Source organism: Cimex lectularius, unplaced genomic scaffold (genome assembly GCF_000648675.2).
Source record: "Cimex lectularius strain Harlan isolate CLEC.00 unplaced genomic scaffold, Clec_2.1 scaffold1, whole genome shotgun sequence".
NCBI lineage: Eukaryota > Metazoa > Arthropoda > Insecta > Hemiptera > Cimicidae > Cimex > Cimex lectularius.
In genome coordinates, this window is record NW_019392813.1 from 877,096 (window position 1) to 900,732 (window position 23,637).

The 23,637-nt window shown below is 33.5% G+C and overlaps 1 protein-coding gene across 2 annotated transcripts; it reads right to left on the reverse strand.

Moving 5' to 3' along the window:
* Window positions 1-1,403: 1,403 nt before the first annotated feature.
* LOC106673732 (SIN3-HDAC complex-associated factor) lies at window positions 1,404-22,890 on the reverse strand. 2 transcript variants are annotated; one of them, XM_014405942.2, is made up of 6 exons: window positions 22,484-22,890; window positions 10,454-10,542; window positions 10,010-10,163; window positions 4,516-4,684; window positions 4,320-4,458; window positions 1,404-4,260 (listed from the first exon to the last, which is right to left on the reverse strand). In XM_014405942.2, the coding sequence occupies exons 2-6, from the start codon at window positions 10,525-10,527 to the stop codon at window positions 4,026-4,028; spliced, it is 771 nt and encodes a 256-aa protein (XP_014261428.1). In that variant the 5' UTR covers window positions 10,528-10,542; window positions 22,484-22,890; the 3' UTR covers window positions 1,404-4,025. The 2 variants fall into 2 exon arrangements, with proteins under 2 accessions (XP_014261428.1, XP_014261435.1); XM_014405949.2 differs by lacking the exon at window positions 22,484-22,890 and adding an exon at window positions 21,646-22,447.
* Between the last annotated feature and the right edge of the window lie 747 nt (window positions 22,891-23,637).

The window sequence follows — 23,637 nt, forward strand, 5'->3', positions numbered from 1 at the left end:
TAAAAATGGGATATGAAAAAAAAAGATTATTCTTTATTAATGTGCATTTTCAACAAGTGCTTATTTTACTGGCAACAGCTTTGAAAACACTTTCATTGAAAAAAAATTCAAATATTGTAAAATTTATTGCACATGCCACCTTATCACAATTCTGATCTTTGGTGCATTTTGATATTTGTGAAAAAATGTGACGGACCGGATACAGGTACGGCGAAAGAATTTTCAAAATGGCATTTTTAAAATTTACAAGACTTGTAAGACCAAGAAGAGCATACGACGAAAAAAAATTTCTAATAATGCTGGCAGCATTTGCTTCTTTTTTTTTTAATTATTAAAGGCATTTCAAAACTCTTTTAAAAATAAAGTGGAACTATGCAGTCTGAATAAATAAAAACTTAAAAGGGAAGAAAAGAGATGTTACAAGGCTTTGCAATATTTCAAGGACTAGGCAATTTACAAACTAATTATTCAAAGCTCTTTTATGGTTACCCTTTTATCTACCAAATCTAACAAATCATTGTTTTTTAAGCATATTACCATTTGACTGACAATAGAGGAATAATGACAAAATACAGCAAACAAAAGTCTAAACTTACACCTAATGACACAAGAAAAAAAAAATCTCAAGTTCACTTTTACATTAATTATTGTAATAAAACAGTGTTTGAACACAATACTGATGACATTTAGTCATCGTCTTAGGCATCTAGCAGCCTTTAAAAAATTTTAATCCCTAAAATTTATACGAACACGATCTAAAAATGAACTTGTCTGATCATCGTTCGGTCCAAATCAAAATGAACCAACAAAACTTGGCAGGCAATAACAATAATTTATTAATGTTTATATTAACAAATTGATAGTCGATAAAATATAGATGTACACTTTTCTTCAATTATTTTGTACTTTCAACTCTTCTTTTTTTTTTAAGTTACTTTTTTATATTTTATAAAAAAAAACTCTTCAATTTGAGGTATAAAGACGTGAGATGTAAAGGCATTATGATATGTGGCATCTCATACTTATAAATTGTCGCATGGCTGCCCCAAGACACAATCACTCAATAATTTATTAATAGGCAGTGATGAGTGACCAGTCAATTGAGATCATGAGATCATTTTAGGATAAATTGCCTTTTTTTTTTTTTTTACTTTTAAAGTTTTTTAATAATAAAACTTGACAACAAGCAGTCTAAAGACTGGAAGATCAAATATTTTATTCTTATTTACTTTAACAAATTACTTTTGAAAAGTTTTGAAAATGCTCTGTGGATGCAGGTTGGTTTTATTAAGCCAACCATTACCGTCCATTTCTTTGCAAACAAATTTGCATTTCATTACAGGGAATCGACATTTGATTTACTCTCAAAGACAAGACAATGCAAGTTTGTTAACAATTTTCTCTTTTTTTAATTGGCCCCAAAATTCTACAGTTATTTTGGCGTTTTGTCCAGAGGAATTGAGCATTTCATATTCGAAGTGCTTGGGACTATATAATTTTTTTTTAAATACACTTTATAATTGAAGGGTTTTATTTTAACAACAAATTACAGCAGTCTTCCTTAGACAAGAGACAAGGACAGAAAATGCACAGTTTTAGTTATAAAAGCAAGACGTAGATGAAAATAAAAGTTGCGAGTTACCAAAAAACTACTAAAAATACGAGGCGCTTTTAAGGCCACTTTTGAGATATAACATTGCTCCCTTTTTTATCGCACTGCAATTTTTTTTCAGAAGACAATATCTCATTTTAAACCGAGGAAAACGCCCAAAACACATTTAAAAAAAAAATTATGATTGTTTCTTTAAAGGCCTATTTAATTTGTAAAAAAATTATTGTCACTTTCCTAAATTAAGCCTTGATCATGTGGAGTATTATTCAAGTACGGCATACTTCGGGCTATCAGTATTACAAATACTGATATAAATTAAAAATAAAATTTTGGTTTTATTTGTTGCACAAGGTTTTTCTATGAATTTTGGTTATGGAATATGTAAAGATTTTTTTTAAACAATTTATTATGAAATATATCCATTATGACTAGAAAAGGGAGAAATCTATAAAAACCAAATCAATTAAAGAGGTACATCTAGGACGCGCACACGGTATCCACTTAAAAAAAGGCACAATGTTAGGAGAGCACATGCAAATCAGTGCTACATAAATATTAGAAATACTTTGATAGGAATAATTCTTAAGACTAAGAAAAACAATATTTCTAACAGATTCAGTACGGAGGACGCAATGGTGCATCCTAAGTTAAAATCCAATGGGCCAGTGGGACACTCTCGTGTGTTTTTTAGACCCTCTATTTTCTTTTGATGAATTATGGGGCTAAGCTTTTTCTGGAAACGTTCGATCTGTCTCTATCCGGCCTCATTTTGAACCAAGCTATCCTATGTTGTTACACCCAACTCATCCCGATTTTTTTGTTTTTTTACAAGGGTGTTTCAACTGAGGTTATATAAACCCTTGGGGTGCCGTTTTTTTTTTTTTTTTTTTTTTTAAGCCCATTTGTAAGTATATCAGGTCCGAATGCATAGCCGCTGGATCTGAACCTGGGATCTTTACCTTACAGTGATGAGCGCCGTGTCAACGCCTAAACAATTACGACCACCGATGCCCCCTCAGTAAATTTTTATTAAGCCTGTAAGTATGATGTTTTTGTGCAATTACTTCTTTAAATCGATTTACAGAATTATCACTTACAGTTAAATTATTGATTTCATGTTCATATGGACTCATTCAAATTTTTGAATTTTGGATTTTTAGGATTTTCCTGATTTTCCCCAGGTACATAGGGTTTTTTCAGACTTTTTTATTTATCAATAAAGTAAAAAGGTAAACGGAACAAGTTCCCGGAAAATGAAGTGCCAACCCTGAGCGACCTAATTTTGTCCGATGTCCCATCTCGGCAACAAAAGTGCTACCGTACTGAATGTATTAAAATATTAATAATCGATGTTTTAATATTAAAAAATTAATTGTTTATTAATCTGATAATTATCCATTTATCATATGGATAAACGATTAATGATTGATACGATTTTAGGCTACACTTTGTGCAATAATCTATTAAATTAATGTTTGTTTTTTGTGTGACAATTTTAACTTAATTAACCTAAGCGAAAACAGCTGTAATTTGCTTTTAATAAAACCTCTTAACTGGAAGTGTAAAAATCTTAAATATCTAAATAACCAATCATTTATTAAATCTTTCGGACAAATTGAATCCCAATCGATCACAATTTCGTTTTTTTTTTTTTTTTTTTTTTTTTAAATTTGTGTTTTGAATAGTTTATAAAATATGTCGATTTTTTTAAATATTTAATCATGTTTTGTGTAACAAATTTAGTAATAGCTCATACAACCTTCCATTCCAAATTTTAAATAAATATAAAAAAGTATTTCTTTAGATTTTAAGAGAGAAAAAAAAAGCCTTAATATTATATAAATTTTCAGCTAAAATCTCTTTAAAGGTATGAAGTCGATCTATCTTTACGAATAAAATTTTAAATATAAATATAGTTAAACTATCAAAATAACAACTTAAAATTATAAAAAGAAAACAAAAAGTCCATCAAATTGTAAAGAGAAACAAAATATTTCTTTATATATTAATATAAACAATTGTGAGCTATAAATTTTTTGGACACAATGAATGAAAATAATATTCCATAAAAACTTATTTAAATTTGAACCAATTCTAAAAGATGGTTTACCCACAGTGAAAATGGTTTCTACTTTGAATTCGTGATTAAGAGAATGTAAAAAAAAAAATAATAAAATAAAATAAAATTTTAATTGATAATAGTGGTTTACAAAAATAAAAATAAAGAATTTTAAGCCTTGCCAGAAGAGTAATCAATTTTAACAATATACATTTTCTAAATGAGATAACGTTTAAAAACAACTCACGACTAGGAGAAACACATTGGGACATGCCAACTGTGAATATAACCATCCTTTGTACCTAGGAAACAAATGTAATATTATAACCAACGGTCAGTACCAATACTTTACTGTTAATTTGTTGCAGGTATCGGCTGTCTAATGATCTCTGTTGACTGATTGGACGATTCGTCGTAACCAGAGTCGGACGAAGCATCGCTGAACACTTTTGTCGCCTTAACAGGAGGAGGGGGTAAAGGCTCGCACTTTTCCCCGTTTCTTCGCCTCCGGCACGGGATGGCGAAACGTGGGTCAACAATGATCGAGCCGTCGGGACCGACAAAAATTGTCCCACAGCAGATCTTTTCTCTAAAAATAAATATAAAATTATTTAAAGAACGTGTTAAGGTAGGATTATAGGCGTTTACCTTTTCCAAATTGTGAGATCAACGAATCCCGACACTTGCGGTGTTGGGGACAGTCTTTTGCTTACTGGGCCATCATCAGGATCTTCACTCGGAGTCGGACTTCGACTACCTTCTGGACTTTCTTCGGACCCTTCTTCACCTTTAAAATAAAATAATAATAAATAGAAATTTTGATTGGGGAAAAAATATTTCTTACCTTGATCTTCTCCGGGGCTAACCTCTCTCAACTTTCTCGGCTTCTTCTTACGTACAGGCTCATCTTGATCTTCGTCAATTGACTTGCGCTTAGGTTTTGGCCTATTGAAATTGCGGGATTTGAACTTTGTCATGGATTTTGTGCCAGGTCCAGCACGAGCATCAACAACCTAAAAATAAAATTACTGATACTCAAAGGAAACCCTTTATTAAAACAATTCGCTATAAGCAATGAAATAAACATTTAAGAGAAAGGTTGTATATAATATGTTCACTTAAATGTGCATGCTTTAGAAACAAAAACTTTTAAAATATTCCTTCTACAACATAAATTTTTCAAATTTAAGTTGTGTGAATAGATTTTAACATATTTATAACAACCCTGGCTCCAACGTTTCACTGCACCCTGTGGTCAGCAATCTGTATTGAAATATGCTGGATTGTACGCTTTTTCATCTCAGCGCAGGAACAGCTGAAATCTCTGCCCTGGTTGAACAGTACTCCATACCCGCCGTTTTAAATTAATGCCAATTCCCAAACAACAGAGCTAGAAATGGCAAAACTCACACTTTATTAACCAAATTATAATTGAGCATATCGGTAGTTAAATACAGGAAGGGGGAAAAGGGGCTAAAAAAAGAGAAAATCATGGATTGAATTCTGTTGACATATGACACATTGCAAAGTAAATATAGCTGAAGAACTTGCTCGCAAATGGTTTTGCAATTTTTTCTATCAATTATCAGAGTGGAATTTAATTTCAAATAGAAAATATGGAATAAATTTAATTGATTATGTAAGATATAACACATGATCAGAACAAGGAAATATTAACCCTTTGCAGACAGTATTGGAGTGCGAAGTTGAGAACCTTTGGAATTTTAACTTTATAAAAACTAAAACTCTATTTAAATATAACAGAATGTTTTGGGCAAATAAGTCTGTTTGGTTTTTACATGTTTATGCTGCTCAACCTGCCTCTGTTGTAGTGCTACTATTTAACATAACTCAGTTGAAACACGATTTCACATATTTTATGTATGTCAAGAATACTTCAGTCGCTTATGTGCAACAAATTTTTCTGCTCTTTTTTTTTTTTTTTTTTCTTTTCGAGTTGTGAAGGCCCATAAAAAAATATGGAGTTGGTGCCTTAACAAATTGCATGTGCTAAAAGTGGTTTGCTAAATTTTAGTCTGGAGATTTTAAATCAGTGATACTGGCTCCATACAGGTCATCCAACTGAGGTTGGTTGTAGAGAAGAAAAATAACTTTATTCTGGGAATGGTGTCCCCTAAGAATATTTACATGAAATAAATAAAGGAAATTCCTTCTATGAAGTTAAAAGTAAAAAAAAGATAGAAATCTTGGCACAAAGTATACCAGTAAGGCAGGCCAGAAGAGAAAATTACGAGAATATTAAATAAAAATAACAAATGTTAACGAGAGGTCTCTGCTTGGAGGGAGAGGAAGTGTTTAAACAGGTGGGATTTAAAGGAGGAAAAGGAGGCAGCGTGATGAATAGAAAGGCGAAGGGAGTTCTAGAGTTTAGGGGCTCGGATCAGAAAGGATCTTTCAAAGGTATGGGTTGTATATTGCGGAAGGATAAGATCGATTGGGGATGAGCGGGTCTTATGAGTGTGAATTGGAGGGATTGGATGATGTAAGGAGGATGAGTGTGGATGGACTGGAAAAGAAAGCAACCTAGGAAATACTGTGTACGGAAGGAGGGGGAATAGCCAGGAAAGTTGGGAATACAACCTCGACACCCGGGATCCCCGTGGGATGCCGTACACAAATCTTACGCAACAATTCATAATACGCTTCAATCGCGCGTTCCCCCCCTCTGAGAGACCACTGTATGCCAAACAGCTATAATCGAAGAAGGGAAGTATAAGGGAAGATACAAGGAGTTTGCGGGTGGAGAAAGGTAAGAGAAGCCAGGACCGACGAAACAGGCTGAGGGAGGCAATGGAATGGCGGGAAATTTGGGAAATGTGAGAATGCCAGGAAAGGTTTTGGTCAAAGACTACTCCTAGGTTTTTAACCGAGGAGCAGAAGGGGATTAGAGACTTAATTGACAGAATACAAAATTTTTAGCACATTCAATGCGGGTGACCCCCCGCAGTGGAGTCATGCACCTCTCTCTGAGACGCCAAAGTCCCCCCCCCCTGCATTTTAATTAGAAAAGTCATATAATGGCCCCGTAGGGCTTGAACGGTTTAGTACAGCCAGGATTATCTGTGTGAGAATTGTTTCCGAGTCTGTAACCTTAAACTGCTAGATAGCACTACAAAAGCATGTCAACTTTCTACACCATTCTTTTTCGCTTAGTTTGACCTTTTTTCTAAATAATATGTTCTAAAATTAAAAATAAGATTTTTCAATTGGTTTTCACGTAAAACCAATAATTTTTGTATTTTAGTAACTATAAAAAAATTTAGTGAGTTTCTCTTTTACATGAATGATTTTTTTAAACTTACCTATTTTGTTTCCAGTTTTGTTCGAAACCGACTTTGATTAAGTATGTAATTATAGTAGAATATATACATGACTAATAAAATTTTACCTCCATTTTCACCTAATAAAAGGAAGCCAGGATGACTCCAGGTAAATATCTTTTAACAAAATTCATCAACTGCATCTCAGTTTTTGGAAATTATAATAATTTATATTTTTATTTTCCTACAGTGAGTAATAATCAATTTTTTTCCCAGAATCCCAACATCCGGGACATTTTTGGACGAAACACTTACTTCATGGGGTGAAGTGAAAAGCTGTGCTATTCCAACATTTTTTTTTTTAATTTCACAAGATAATTCGATAAATAATTCAATAAAATAAATAAAAATAATAATAATTAAAAAAATAAATTTAATAGTCGACTGTCCCACTTTACAACCCTTTAGGCAAAGGCTCAACCTTTCGAGTGATTTACAGGAGTTACTGGGTCCCCAGTGTTTCTTTTGAAGAGCACTTTTCAGCTTTCTCAAATTTATTGGAATTTATAATGAGATTTAGGCCTTTTCCCAAATTGTTATACCATTGAATGCCTGCTAATGTTTAAATAAAAGTTATGCGTGCAAGATTTCTTTTTTCAGAGGTTTTTGAGGCTGCTGGAGCGGAAAAATGAAATGGAAGAAAATACAAATGGCGACACAAGTGTACAAAAATACACTGCAATGCCCAAAATCGCAATTTAAATAAGAAAAATAGCTCCCTCCAAAAAAAAAAAAAAAGAAGAAGATAAAGATAAAGAAATGTTATTGTGTTTTGTTTCTTATTATTGTTATGTAGAATTAGTTTATGTATCATATTTGAATGGAAGAATAAAAGGATAAGGATGAGCCAATACTCATGCTGAGACTGTTGCTAGTCTGACTCCATTATTATTATTATTATTAGCCATACAAGCCTACGGGGAATTTTTAAATTATGGAACAAAATTCACAATTCTAATTAAAAAAAGAAACAGAAATAAATTTTATAAATTTATTAAATTTTATGCAATTTAAAATGGGAATTTTGTATGCATTTGGCCTTCCGAATTAAGAATTTTAAAAAGAAAAATTAAAGCTTGGATGGCAATAGGATAAATAAGATTACGAGTGAATGTTTGGAGTCAGAGCTTTATAGCACTCAGAAGAGATATAGGTAACCTAAGATAGAAGGTTTGGGTGTTAGGGCCTGAAATGACCTTAGCCGAATAATAGAAGGTTTGGATGTTAGGGCGTGAAATGACCTTAGCCGTTAAAACGCCCTTAAAAATTAATAATAATAATAATAATAATAATAAAATAATAAAATAAATACTCTGGTCTCTATTCAAAACGAGTAAAAAAATGGTAAATATATGATTTTACTGTTGTAAATTCGCCGGTTTTTGAATATTTTTTCTTTAATTCCCCATTAAGGTTTAAAGTAAGATATTCCAGTTTTGTGTAATTTGTTTTTTTTTCATGTTTTAATTGTTTTTTTATATGATAATAAAACAGGCCCTGAAGATGATAGTATAAAACTGTCGAAAGCTCGGCGAAAACTGAAAGGAAGTTTTCTCTGTGTTTGACCTCTTCCGTAGATCCTCTGAAAAGACTTAATATTTTTTCTTTTTGAAATTCATTTTGTAATAATTAAAAATAAGGATAAATGACAACTGCAAATATTAGAGAAAAAATAAATTGTTCTTAACTAAAAGTTTATTTTCCTTCTTTTTGGTTCAGCATGGAAATATTTTCCTCATTCACAGATTCGTGAAGAAAAAGTTGTCAAAATAGGTTTTTGAAATGGTTTAGAATACAAAAAATTTTAAATAATTTGTTATTCAACTGTTGAATCATGCCAAGAGTGAATTAGACAAAGTGCGTTGTGTTGTGGGTTTTTAATCAAGACTTTCGCCGCTTAAGGTTGACTCCAGCGAGGAGCCACGGTCAAAAACCCTACAAAAATGAACTTGTGATCATAAAACATTATTTGCTATTAACTGGAATCTATCAAGTTTCATGAAAGAAAAAAAAAAATCTGTAACTAGGTTAGGGGGTGAGGGTCTCAGATTTCATTACCGCATTGAATGGGTTAAACATATTCTGTACAAGCATTGAAAAACATTTGCAAAAGCTGGGATGTTTTAAAACTCAATGTTTGGGTGTCACATACTCGATGTCAATTTTGCTGCTCGCATATTCATTTGTGATTTGCTGAAAAATTGCCAACCAAACGACCAATTTTAAGCCGTGTGATTTCTGCAAATGAAAAATGGGTCTTGTATGACAACGTGGTGCATAAGAGATCATAGTGAATAAGGACAAACCACCAGAAATAACATCGAAAGCAGTATTGCACATAAAGAAAATTATGCTGCATGGAAGAATTTTAAAAGATGTTGCTCCCTAAGCTACCGCACAGACTGTGAAATGATTTACTGTTAACTCCGTCCACAAAGGGTTAAATGAGTTTATTTAAAAATAAATCGCAGGGGATGGATTGTAGAAATATAACGAAAATTGAGTGAAGATGATTTCCATTCAAATGGTGAAGATATTTGAATTGTGAGTACCACTGTTGATTACAAACAAGATAACGGTTAGACCATTAAAATGAGCTTATGATTTCTTCAAATTATGTACAAAAATAATCTCTTAATGTCTATCTAAAAGAGCGATATAAATCAACAAATTCCTGCATATATCAATAAACATATAAAGCTAAACTATTAAAAAATGTGTTTACAGTGCAACTTGTAAGTTGTTAGCAGGGAAAATATATTTATAGAAATTTTAACTACAAAAAAGGTTTAAAATTAAGGAAAAAAAAAGACAGAAGATACTGTTATCAAAATTTCTGGTTTATCGTGAAACACTCCCCCTGGGAGTTCATTCACGACTGTTATCTTTGCTATCAAGCCTAATATGATCTATGACCAAGGACAGTAAACCCGTAATTGACGCAAAGATAAATAACACATATTTGTCGAAAAACGTGAAAAATAATTGGGCACTCACGTGTCTCCAATTCCTGCCGTTCCCTTCGGGGAGCTTCTTCCACCTCTTGACGAGGAGAACGCAAGCGTTGCACACCTCACCGCATCTCTTCTCTGGCAGTTGGAAACAGTCGACGAAGTCTTCCTCGTACTTCTTGCTGTCCGTGAACCTTGAACTGTCAAAATAAAATTGTTTTTTAATTAACTATTTTCAAAGCTAAGCTATTATATATAAAGAGATTTTTTAAAATTAAAAATCATCGTTTTAAAAGGATTGGTTTCTTATTCAATTTAATTTTTCAATATACAATTTAAGAATTAATACAAATACAGTTAAAAATTATGATAATGTTATTGTTGATTTTTTTTTTTTTTTTGTTAACATGCCAAGAAAGTAAACAAATATCCAAGGTGAAAAAATTATAAACCTTGCAGTTTAAATATTCAACAAATCTGTTTATTTTACCTGCTCGATTTCGCTTTGCAGATACAGCACCCTGTTGATGACCTGTAGACTTTCGGCTTGTGAAAACTGAACATTGTTTATGCACTCCTCTAAACAGAAAAAGAAAATGTTTATTTCTCAGCGATACAAGTGTAAATTTTACATTTTTAATGAAAATGCATAGAACAATGGAGAATCGTATTTTACATATTTATTTACGACCTTTCGCCGTAGACAATTTTCAGTTTGTAAGCAGATAGACAAATCAATGTCAGAGATAAAAATGTTTACTGAATCTTCAGGGAGGAATAAAGCTGATTTACGCAAAAACTTGTATATTTATTTGTTTTTACAAACAATTCAGTAAACAAATGACAAGTATCTGTTCGTTTTTTAAATAATTGAAGTTAATTTTGAACCAAAAAATAGGCTGGATTTACAATGATTAATAAAGACTTTAATTTCAGAAGACCAGTTTATAATCTTCTCTGTTTTTTTGACTTCAGTGTCATTTTTTTCTCTTTTTATGTGGGTCCTGTGTTAATTTAAATGCAATCGCACTCAGTGCATGTAATATTGATGATGTCCGTTTCATCAGATAAGCTATCAAGGTCCCATGAAACATTGCAACACGCAGTGAGATGTTTTAGAAAAACTGGGTCATAATGAAGGCCAGTACCTAGAAGCCTCACTAATGACCAAACATCAATTTTTTTATGATAACAACATTGTGAAATTGATACCAGAATAAGTCAACCTCAAGAAATTCAAATCATGAAAAATATTAAACGAGCATGGTTAAGATTAAAAAGTCGGCCTGTTTATGACCTTGCGCACCAGGACCAATGTTGTCTATTTATTATCATGTAGAGCTCTTCGTTTAGCTCTAAAGGATTTTACCAAATCCCAAAGTTTTGTTAGTGGCACCCACGAGTATCCTTCCTCCCCTGAGAGTAACTCAGCCTGCCTAGACTTTCGCATAAAAAAAAGCAGTCCTTGGTCAATATATATCCTTTTGGAGTTTGCAGAAGTTTTTAGCGTTCTGCAGGCAGTCCTACTAGTAGTATGCATTAAAAATTGATGTAGTAAAATAGAATGAAGTAATGCCGCGGTAGCCGAGTGGTTAAAGCATCAGACTCTCGGCTAGTAGATCCCACGGTCGTGGGTTCGATCCCCATTATTGCCTCTGGACTTTTTCTGACACCTAAGAGGACCTATGGCCACAATTGAAAGAAATTGACATGGCACTCATCAATGGAAGAAGCGGGATCAGGTCTCAGCGACAATGAATTTGATCCCAACCCCCTTCAAAAATGAGTTTCTTCAATGGAAGAACACTGGGGGCTCAAATTCACACGTGTTGCGAGCCCCCCAAAAAATGGAGACAGGGTGCACAGGAGGGAACTCCTCCAGTTCCTGGAATACATTGGAAAAAACCCACCATAGATCCATATTTATGTGCGTCAATGTTTATGTACTCTATATCAAAGAAATGAAAGGTTGCTTTTAAACCTATAGCTGACATTTCTATGGTGGCTCATTTGCTTTTCGAGTAGATGTGTCATTCTTGTCAGAGTGGACACTTTCAACATAGCACACAATAATGACACATCTACACAGAAAACAAACACTTTGAGCCTTGAAGATGATCTCAATAAAGATCGAAACGTTGGCATATCATTATCTCCCTATTCAAAACTGGCGATGTCAATGATGTAAATAATTAAATTCACTAACTTCGTTGTCCACTTGACCAATTAATATATTACAATTAATTAAGGTTTTCAAAAAATTCAAAAGGGAAAATTCAAAAGGTGGGGTTGAGATGGGAAGTTAGTGTCCGAGTGGATCGAGGTCACGATAGCTCAAGTGGTAGAGCAGCGGCGTATCAAGCCGAAGATCGTGGGTTTGAATCCCGCTCGTGCCATTGACTTTTTTATCTCAACCAAAATTAATTGTGATGTAAATAATTATAGAGGTATTTCCTGCCTGGACTTAATTCTTATTATTTTTTCGTTTATTCTTTTTCTCTTGACAACGACCTCCGGCAGATGGATTGTGATCCATGCCTGTATTATGCATTGCGAATAATCATTGTTATATACATAGAAATAAAAAGCATATTAAAAAAAAAAAAGATCGAAACGTTGACACGAATAAAGAAAATGTTTTTCTAAAACCTATGTCACACCAGATCTCATGACCTCCAAATAATCATTAACTAACAGTTACTAAACACAACACAGTTATAAATTTCGGACACCTTCGCGTGCCCTTGGTCCTGCTCGGGAGAAAACTCGGTGCGAGGAGAAAAATGTCACCTTCTTCTTGTTCTGAACTACAAAGAAGTCTGACCCGTCTGCAATTTTTGATTAACTAAGACAGTGAGACAATTTTTTAAAATGTGTATTTGTTTCCTTTTGTCATTGAATTGTTCTTTGTGCAAGATTTCTGTATTGTTCTCTATTCGAGTTTGTAAGTGCCAAACCATCATTGTTCATTCTTTTTTTCCCCTTCAATAAACTCGAGTTCAAGAGTTCATAGCCCACAATATAATCTAATATAAGAAAAAAAAAAAATGTAAGAAGAGCTCAAGAAAAAGAGGAAGATTTTGAGATTAGTCCAATCTTTTATTTTACCACTATGTCAGATGTATTTTGACTTCTAAGAGAGAGAAAAAAAAAAAAAATCCAAGTTTGTTATGCTCAATAAATTTTAAAGTGTGAGATTCCTATGGCAAGGAAAGGAAGACAAAAATTATTGGAGATGTAATAACGGCTAAGTTGATGTTTTGAAAGTATTGAAAAATTGCAATGACATAAAATGCTGAAAAGGCAGTTGCCTTCAACTAGAACCCGCTCTAATCTTAACAAAAAAAAACAACTTTTGAGATTTTTTATACCATACACTTTTAGATATAAAAACTTTAAAATTAAGCTGGATAATGGATGACAAACTTCAGTACTTCGGGCTCATCTCTCTGCAAACCTCAATGGAAAACATCAGCTAAAAAACTTCTAAAAAGTAAGCAAAACCTATTCATAATTTACTTTAAGAACTTTAATTAGCAGCCATATAATTACAATTTATCGGCTTTGTCCAAATGGTATGGGTAATCATGTTTTAGATTACATTTTATCTTACAAATCAATTTACGAGTGAATTTCAGTACAGACTTATTTTTGTTTACAATTCATTTCATATAAACACTCACATTTAATAAACCAATAAACAGTGGCTATATCAACAGTACTATCTCTTGGTCACACCAATGGTTTTTTTTTTTTTGTCATAAGGTACTAAAAGATTGAAGATAAGGCGCCTTTTAATAAGTAATATTTATCCAACTGAGATAAATGATGTGCCTACCATTGAAATTCTTTAATATTTTCAAAATTACATCTTTATTAAACTAATTTTGAGAGATTTTTCTCTTAAGGTCAGTAGGAGGTGTTGAACTGTAGTTTAATCATTTGTCAACCGTTTTGGCCTTCCTTTACTCGGTTTTGGTCTGTCAGATGGATTTCGGTTTTTGCTACCTTAAGCGGTATGCCTGTGATCAAAACAGAGGGATAGGAAGAAATTGAAATTGATTGAAAATTACCAACCAAAAATTTTTTTCACTTTATTTAAAGAATTTTTTTTAACCAGTGAAAATAATGTTAATTGTGCTGGTCATACAGAGATGATCCAAATTTGGGGGAAAATAAAAATAAAAAACGGATTGGATGACCTGTAGTTTGGTCATTTCCAAACATTTTGATTCTTTACTGTTTTGGTCTGTAGATACATTTCAACTTTTTGCGAATTTCAGTGGTATCATCTGTGGCCAAATAGAAAGGATAAGATCAAAATGACCGAACTTTTAACCTGTAGTTTGGTCATTTCAAAACATTTTGATTCTTTACTGTTTTGGTCTGTAAGATACATTTCAACTTTTTGCGAATTTCAGTGGTATCGTCTGTGGCCAAATAGAAAGGATAAGATCAAAATGACCGAACTTTTAAGTGCTCAGTTTTTTAAAAATGATTATTACATTTAAATAATAAATAAATTTGCTTTATATGTCTGCAGGTTAATGAACGTGTGTAGTTTGCTCATTTTGTATTATCTCTGTTTACAATATTCTTGATTATTTATTTACTTTTATATATTTTGGTTTTTAATAATTAATAAACAGCTAGGAAGAACACAAATTGGATATGATCAAACCACAAAATTAATTTTACCAACCATAATTGGGCCAGACGTTTTGATAGAAATGATAAATGGTAGTGAGTGTGTTGTTCAATCTTTTTTAAAAAGATAGTTCCTACTCAGTTATTTGTTTTCAAGGATCCAGATTTCAAACTTATTGCTCATTATCAGGTTGAAGGAATTTACATACACAAAAAAAAATTAAATTCCTCCAACCTGATGAGCTGCAAGTTTAAAATTTGAATGGGAGAAAACAACTAACTGTGAGTAGAAACTATCTTTTTAAAAAGATATTTTTAATTTTATCCGTCTGTTTGGAATAATTAATTAAACCTTTGGTACTTAAAACTGTTAACATTTCCTACACAAAAAAAAAAAAAAAAAATTGTTAACATCTTTTGCTACATAAGAAAGCATGTTTCCTTCCTTTTCTCAACTTTTAAGTTACCAATTTATTATGATCGCACAAGACAGAGTATTCTTTATTATTACTATTTTTCCCTAAATTCTTCCCAGGCAATACATAGCTGGAAAACCCAGCAATTTACATTTCTAGAAAAGAGAAAAATAGCTTATATTTGTGAAATAAGCAATATAAACACCTAAATTCACTAGTTTCGTGGTCCGCTTGACCAATTAATATCTTACAATTAATTAAGGTTTTCAGTTGAGATAAAAAAGTCAATGGCACGAGAAGGATTCGAAGCCACGATCTTCGGTTTGAAACGCCGCTGCTCTACCACTTGAGCTATCGTGACCTCGATCCACTCGGACACTAATTTCCCATCTCAAGGAGGGAAAATTCAAAAGGTGTGGTTGAGATGAGAGGTTGGTGTATCAAGCCGAAGATCGTGGGTTCGAATCTCGCTCGTGCCACTGACTTTTTTATCTCAACTGAAAACCTTAATTAATTGTAATATAAACACCTTTTTTTTTATGAAACTTTTTAGTCAGATAAGGAATTAGGGCATTTTTGGTTCCAGCACCTCTGGATTGAAACCGTTGTCAATTGCCGTTCTTTCTGTTTCTCAATTACTTAACCTGGCTAATGAAGGACTTAATCAGGGAAAAATGTTCTCTGTGCAATTTTGCTGGTTTGACAAGGGAAGTCGCTGGGTGCAGCATTTATAAAAAATCTGACATACTCACAGCTCTGCAAATTCTTAATTGCATTCGTGAGAAAGGATTTACAGGTAAACTTAAAGGAATTTCATTCATCACGATACATGAATGTACTAATCTATTTTAAAATTGATTTCATATTTTAAGGTGAACTATTAAGGGGAGGAAAAAAGAATGAATTTTATTGGATATTATTATGTTTGCTTTTTATTCCTTAATTTACTGTTCATTTAAATCCTTATTTTTTTATTTAGTGTCTATATTAATGCAACACCATTTTAAATTCATTATTAAAAAGAATGGCAGACGGCTGCGATGCCTGTAATTTATTGTTAATATGTGTGAGATCAATTCCTTTGAATTTTGCATTTTGGTGTTATAACAATTTTGTTTACAACGATAAAAACTAAAGGCCTAAAAGGGACAAAGGTTGGACAATATTAGCAGGATGGCGTAGTGAGAGGATTTTTGGCTCTCTTTCTTCTTGGTCGTATTAAGAAAATTTTATTCTCCGACTTTCAATAAAAACGCTTCAGGTTCTTGTTTCAGTGTCCTTCTGGCGGAAACCTGTCTTCTGGGAATTTCTTCACAGTGTAGACCTCCTACTTTTCAACATTATACTGGCAGGTAAACTTCATTCTGCATTAACTGTAATTAAATGTTGTTCCAAAACCTATTTTTTTTATTTTTGGTTGTTGTAAAAGTCCTCCTCTTGTTAAAAGAAAGCCTTGACAATCCCATACTGACCATCCACCCCTGCACACTATTAATTGTGTCTTATGTACCGCAGTCAACATGTTAATATATTTTCAAAATAAAGCCATATAAACATGCCTTAAAACTGTACAAACGAAAACCAAGAAATAAAAGGAAAATTGTATTCTATGTTAAAAGTAACATAGAATAATACTCATAAGTGTTAGAATGCTAACTTACTTAAAACAATTTCTGACCAACATTTGAGTTGAAATTTATTTCATGCGCTTTTGTCTTTTGAACAGATTTTGATTGAACAAATTATTCTTTAATAGGATTTTACAGTACATCATCGGACATGATATATAAATGCAGTGTCAAACCCAATTCATCGTTGAAACATAATCATCCGTCATTGCGATTGGTTTTTAACAACATCTTATGAATCAATCAATGGAAATCCTTAATTGGCCACTTAACGTTGGTTCAAAATGTTTACAATTGCCATTTTATAACTAAAAACTTTCATAACTTGTCAGTTTTTTTACAATTGTTAAATTTTCAGTGAGATTACACCATCATAAACATATCCTGGAAGAATTCCAGGATTCAATTGTTTTAGATTATATTGATACAATATACTTTATAAAAATTTTATGTAGGAAAATTGTTTGGTACTCAAAATCAACATTTTGTAAACAAGTTCATCTTGAATAATTGGGCAAAATATCTATCGAGTTGAAATCTGAGATTTTCATACTGTATATTTTAGTTTGTACTAGCGAATCTCAATTGTTTTCTGGCACAGAACTGAAATAGAATCTTATCCACGGCTTAGGCTGATATTAAAAGCCAATAAATGCAAAAGTAAATAAATAATCAAGAATAACATAAACTGGGATCATTTAAAATAGATAAAACTAATCTTATTTAAAGTTGTTTAGCTGAATTGAACAAAGCAAAAAATTGCCATTCATTTTTCATCCCTTAATCATCGAGGGAATGCGTGGTTACTGGCTTCCCTCAGGATATGATGCAAATGATAAATATTGTAAATATACATAATGTATATATTTATAGAGATGGTAATAAATAAATTTACATAAAAAAATCATTGCATTCTAGAATTATTTCATGTTTTCCTAGGATTTAAATCTTGCTTCAGGGTGAAATGATGCACAATCAATGTGTGACATATGACATTTAAGTTACAATATAATTAAAAATCCAAAAACTGTTTTATGCACTAACAAATTAACCACCACTCTCTGATTATCCTCAGCAGTGAGGGTATTTCAGGCAACACTGGCTTAAAATATTTTGTTTTTCATTGCATAAAAAAAACCGAAAAATTGAAAACTTCTAGTTTGGCAATTTCCAGTCATTTTGGTCTTCCAATCTTCGCTGTTTTGGCCGCAGTGACCAATAATATTTGCAACAAGTTGAAATGCAACTAACAGACCAAAATGATAGGAAATGATTAAACTACAGGTTTATCACCTCCTACAGACCATATGAGAAAATCTCACATTTTAGAATTATTAGCATAATGAAGTTGACAGATTTTTCTTAATGATTATTGGCTTATGAATCTTATCACTTTTCCACATCCAAAATGTAATTGTAATATGTAAACAATGTTTGTAAATCCCAGGCCCTGAAGATGATCTCAATAAAGATCGAAACGTTGGCACGATAAAGAAAATGTTTTTCTGAAACCAAAATCACACCAGACCACATCTCATGATTTCTAAATAAAAATTGGCTTATGAGTTGTCCACCCATGATTTTTCACATGTTGACTAGCTCTGCATGTTCAACTGACACCCAGAACAAATAAGGCTATTACTATAGCACCTTAAAATATTTTTCTATAGCACCTTTAAATGAAGAAACTGAAAACTAAATAGTTTGGCCATTACTAATCATTTTGGTCTTTCCCATCCCCACTGTTTTGGTCCAGCCAAAATGCATCTGACAGAACAACACCATACGAAAGGAAGACAAAAATGATTGGACATGACAAAACTATGGGTTTATCACCTCCTGCAGATCCTAAGAGAAAATCTCGCAAAATTAATTTAGTAAATTTGTAATAACGTTAAGTTTTTAAGTGTGTAAAATGGAGAGAAGGTAGATGCCAACTGGAACCTGCACTAATCTCCAAATAATACCAATAAAAAAAGGGGTGATTTTTTATATTGATGAAATGAAGGAAAATTTTCAAATCAAGCTGGATAAGCTGCCAACTGTCATTATGATGAGTAATTGTAATGTAACATATTGCCAATGAATTTTTCTCACTGTGTCATTTAATTAATATTTTTACCGATTATTCATTAGGTCGGGGTGTTTTTTTCGCATATACACTAAATGACCCAACTACAGGTTCATCAACCTGCAGGTCCAGAAAGCCAAATGATTTGATTATGCTGAATGATTCATAAGTACGTAAGTCATCAATCTTCCTATTTTTATTTTTTTAAATTTGGATTAGCTCTGTATGTTCAATAAATAACTAGAGCAATTAGGGCTATTCGTATAGTACTGGCTTAAAATATTTTATTTTCTTCAAAAACAGAAAGTGAAAACAAAATCTGTTTGGTCATTTCAAATCAGTTTTGTCCTCCCAGCCGAGCTGTTTTGATCCTGGCAAAATGCATCTATTAGATCAAATCCATGAGAAAAGGAAGACAAAAATGACTAAACAACAATTTTATCACCTTCTACAGTCCCAAAAATGAGATCTCGAACATACTATAAAACTTACTGAGCATAATGAAATTTCCTTCGAGGCGTGGGTGGCCGCAATGGTTGAGGTGATGACTCGGCACTCATCACTGTAAGGTAAAGGTCCCGTGTTTGAATCCAGCAGCCCTGCATTCGAACCCAGCGTACTTACAACAAATGGGCTTTATTCAAAAACATCCCAAGGGTTCATATGATTTGTAGTTGAAATACCATCATAAAAGAAAAGAAGTTCTGTTGAGTTGGGTACTACCCTTGCTGTAGAACCACATAATTTTTGGGGGTATGATAAAAATAAAATAAAATAAAATAAAAATAAAAATAAACCAATGAAGTTGGTTCATAAGTCATCACCCCTCATTTCTTTAGTTTGAAGCCAAAATGCATCTGACAGACAAAAAAAGTGAGGAAAGTAAGACCAAAATGATTGGATATTGGTCCAATCCAAACTACATATTCATCAATACTCAGACCTGAAAATTAAATCTCATGCATACTATAAAAGATGCTGAGCAAAATGATGTTGAATAATTTGGATTTATGTCATCCACCCCTCATTTTTTTAGTTTGAAGCTGAAATGTATCTTACAAATCAAAACAGCGAGGAAAAGAAGACCAAAATTATTGGACATGACCAAACTATATATTCATCAACCCTCAGACCTGAAAATGAAATCTCATGCATACTTTAGCACTTGCTGAGCACAATGAAGTTGACTTATTTAGATTTATAAATCATCTACCCCTCATTTTTTTTTTTTTTTTTAGTTTGAAGCCGAAATGCATCTGACAGTTGAAAACAGTGAGGAAAGGAAGACCAAAATGATTGGATATGACCAAACTACATATTCATCAACATTCATACCTGAAAATTAAATCTCATGCAAACTTTAAAACATGCAGAGCAAAATGTCGTTAACTTATTTGGATTTATAAGTCATCCATCCATAATTTTTTTTGTTTGAAGCTGAAATGTATCTTACAGACCAAAACAGTGAGGTAAAGAAGACCAAACTACATATTCATCAACCCTCAGACCTGAAAATGAAATCTCTCGCATACTTTAGCACTTGCTGAGCACAATGAAGTTCACTTATTTAGGTTTGGAAGTCATCCACCAGCTCTTTTTTTTGTTTGAAGCTGAAATGTATCTTACAGACAAAAACAGCGAGGTAAAGAAGACCAAAATTACTGTACATGACCAAACTACATATTCATCAACCCTCAGACCTGAAAATGAAATTTCATGCATACTTCAGCACTTTCTGAGCATAATGAAGTTCACTTATTTGGGTTCATAAGTCATCCACCCCTCATTTTTTGTAACTTGAAGTAAAAATGCGTTTGAAAGACCAAAACAATGAGGAAAGAAGACCAAAATAATTGGATATGACCAAACTACATATTCATCAACCCTCAGACCTGAAAATGAAATCTCATGCATACTTTAAAACATGCTGAGCAGAATGACATGGACTTATTTGGATTTATAAGTCATCCACCCCTCATTTTTTTTAGTTTGAAGCCAAAATGTGTCTGACAACCAAAACAGCGAGGAAAGGAAGTCCAAAATTATTGGACATGACCAAACTAAATATTCATCAACACTTATACCTGAAAATGAAATTTCATGCATACTTTAGCACTTGCTGAGCGGAATGAAGTTGACTTATTTAGATTTATAAGTCATCCACCCCTAATTTTTTTTAGCTTGACGCCAAAATGTATCTGACAGTCGAAAACAGTGAGGAAAAGAAGACCAAAATGATTGGATATGACCATTCATCAACCCGCAGACCTGAAAATGAAACCTCATGCATACTTTAGCACTTGCTGAGCAGAATGAAGTTGACTTATTTGGGTTCATAAGCGTTTTTTTAGTCCTAATTGTTTTTAGTTTGAAGCCGAAATGTATCTAACAGACCCAAACAGCGAGGAAAATAAGAGCAAAATGTTTGGGAATGACCAAACTGCAGGTTTCTCACCTCCTAGGAGAGAATCTTGCAAAATTAATTTAGTAAATTTTTAATAATGTTGTTTTTAAGTGTGTAAAACAGGGAGAAAAGTAAAATAGAGAGTGTAGATGTCAACTGGAACTTGCTGTAATGTACAAATAATTCTAATAAAAAAAAGGATGATTTTTCATATTGATTTCTTTCACAAAAAGGAAAATTGTAAAATCAAACCGGATAAGCATAAAATGCCAATTGTCTCATTATGGTTGGTTGTAACTTATGGTTAGTAATTACCCTGTAACATATTGTCAATGATTTTTTACTTCTGTAAGTCATTAAATTGAAGTTTTGTTAAGATTGTTTGTTAGGTCGGGGTGTTTTTTCTTGTACCTACACTAAATGACAAAGTTAAAGAATACAAATTAGTTAAAATCAAATTACAATAGACTGTCTACAATGATAAACCTAAAAAATTGCCTAAACTAAAAAAATTACCTGATGTTTTTCCTTCGGATTTTAATATTCTCAGATATTGTGTTCAATTGGTATAAAATTAAGTTTTTTAAAGGGTTTTCACCATAAGGCACTCGGAAAGGTTGAAACTCGTGAGTTTCAAAACGCAAGCATCGAGGTCGGGAATTCTGGAAACATCTGCACGTCGTCGTGAACCGCGATAACGTTTGATACAAAATCGGACAGTTTTCTCAAATTTGAAAAAAATGCTCAGAGGCAATCTAAAGTTCAATAGAATGACTCTGATGGGAAAGTGTCCACGGGACGCCTATTGCAGTAGGGACGGACAGCTGGAAGGGCTGCGGCAAAGATCAGCAGTCCGGAGTGCAATATTTCGTAGACTCGAAAATGAGAAAAGATAACGAATGTGAAAGTTTTTTAACCTAAAACGAGCCTGGAGTCGAGTCGAAACGTTCGGCGTTATCGAGTAATACAAGATTATGACATGAAAAATATTCGGTTTTAAAATATAAATTGTGGGCGTACGGATGTGCAGGAGGACGCTGGAGTCCCGCCCGAGACGCTGTTAATCGTTAAAATGGAGGATCGAAGGAGATGCTAGTATTTGGGCGATTTCTTTCGAAAGAAAGTCGATAAAGTTTTTTTCGATGGATGTCACGGAAAAAGCGGTCCGTTAAACGCTTACATGCTGTTTTTCCGGGCGGATCAATTTCCAGGATCGGCCGAAGGGGGTGACGTCCACCGCCGCTTTACGGAAAAGCCGAAACCGGGGGTTGATCCGCTCCGCAGACGGTCGGAAAATGTAGAAAAAATCGGATCGTTTCGAGTAAAAAGGTCGGATAATTGATAGAAAACTTACCGGTGTCGATTACAGAGATGAAAAAGACGACGCCAAGGTCGGACGTCGAGAAAATCGGGTCAACCGAGCCTTATTTTAGGCTTTATTGATTCGATTGTTTTCCGGAAAAGTGCCACTTTTCCGTCTTTAAGCCGATTTCCTCCGTTGGTGCGATCAAAGCGATTCGCGTCAAATACGCCGAGCCGAGAAAGACTTTCAAACGCGAACTCAGCCCCTGAGATTGACAACCCTCGAACCGACTCGACAGCGCGCATGCATCTCGGGACGTAACGAGGGGGATGGCACCGGTTTTTACTCGATGGCGACGCTTTTCCACTTTCCCGCCGGCTTGCGTCCACTCGACGAGAACGGCTTGAGAAAATTTTCACCTCGTCAAAAACGTCGCCCGGAATTTTCCGAAGAGGCGGGTTTTTATAAAAATTCTAATTCTCGGTCTGATTGAAATGTCATTGATTTTCTGAGGGCAGAGACGGCGCGCTCTGCCGGCCGGTTCGACAGCCCGTTCTTACTCGTCTTCTTTTTGTCCGTTTCGTTTAAAAATGAAGAGCATCCTGAGAAGTTAGAAGCATCCTGTAACACTGACAGGCAAAAAATTCCACCCACTTGTAATATAACTTGATTTTTTTAAATTTATATATATATATTAATCAAAGTGTCACGTTTTTTAACGTTTAATGATTGAATCTTTGTCTAAAAAAGCAAAAAAAAGTAAATTGTTAAGGAAAAAGAAAAAAAAAGGCGGACAGATAAAACTTGTTTAAATTTTATTTTAGATTTTTAATTAACATTTCAACATCGCGTATTTCCTCCTCTTGCCTTAATTACATCTCGAAGATGCCTCGGCATAGTTTCCACCAGTCTGGAAATTTCTGCTGGAGGTTATATATATATTATGCAGGGTGGGCGACCAAGACTCGAGGGGTAGTCTCGTACCCCATCCCTAAAAGGTACGGGACTTGGCCGGCTCACGTGTCCTGCATAAATCTCTTGGACTTGTTCACAAACCCCAAGATTTTGGACCATTTTATCTCGGGGACTGATTTGGTGATGTCCGCTCCTTCAAAGATTTCGAATCTAGCGTACCTTTCACATTCTGCGAGGTAGTGCCTTGCCATTTCTTCGTTTATTTCGCAAAAACGGCAAAAGGGATCTGG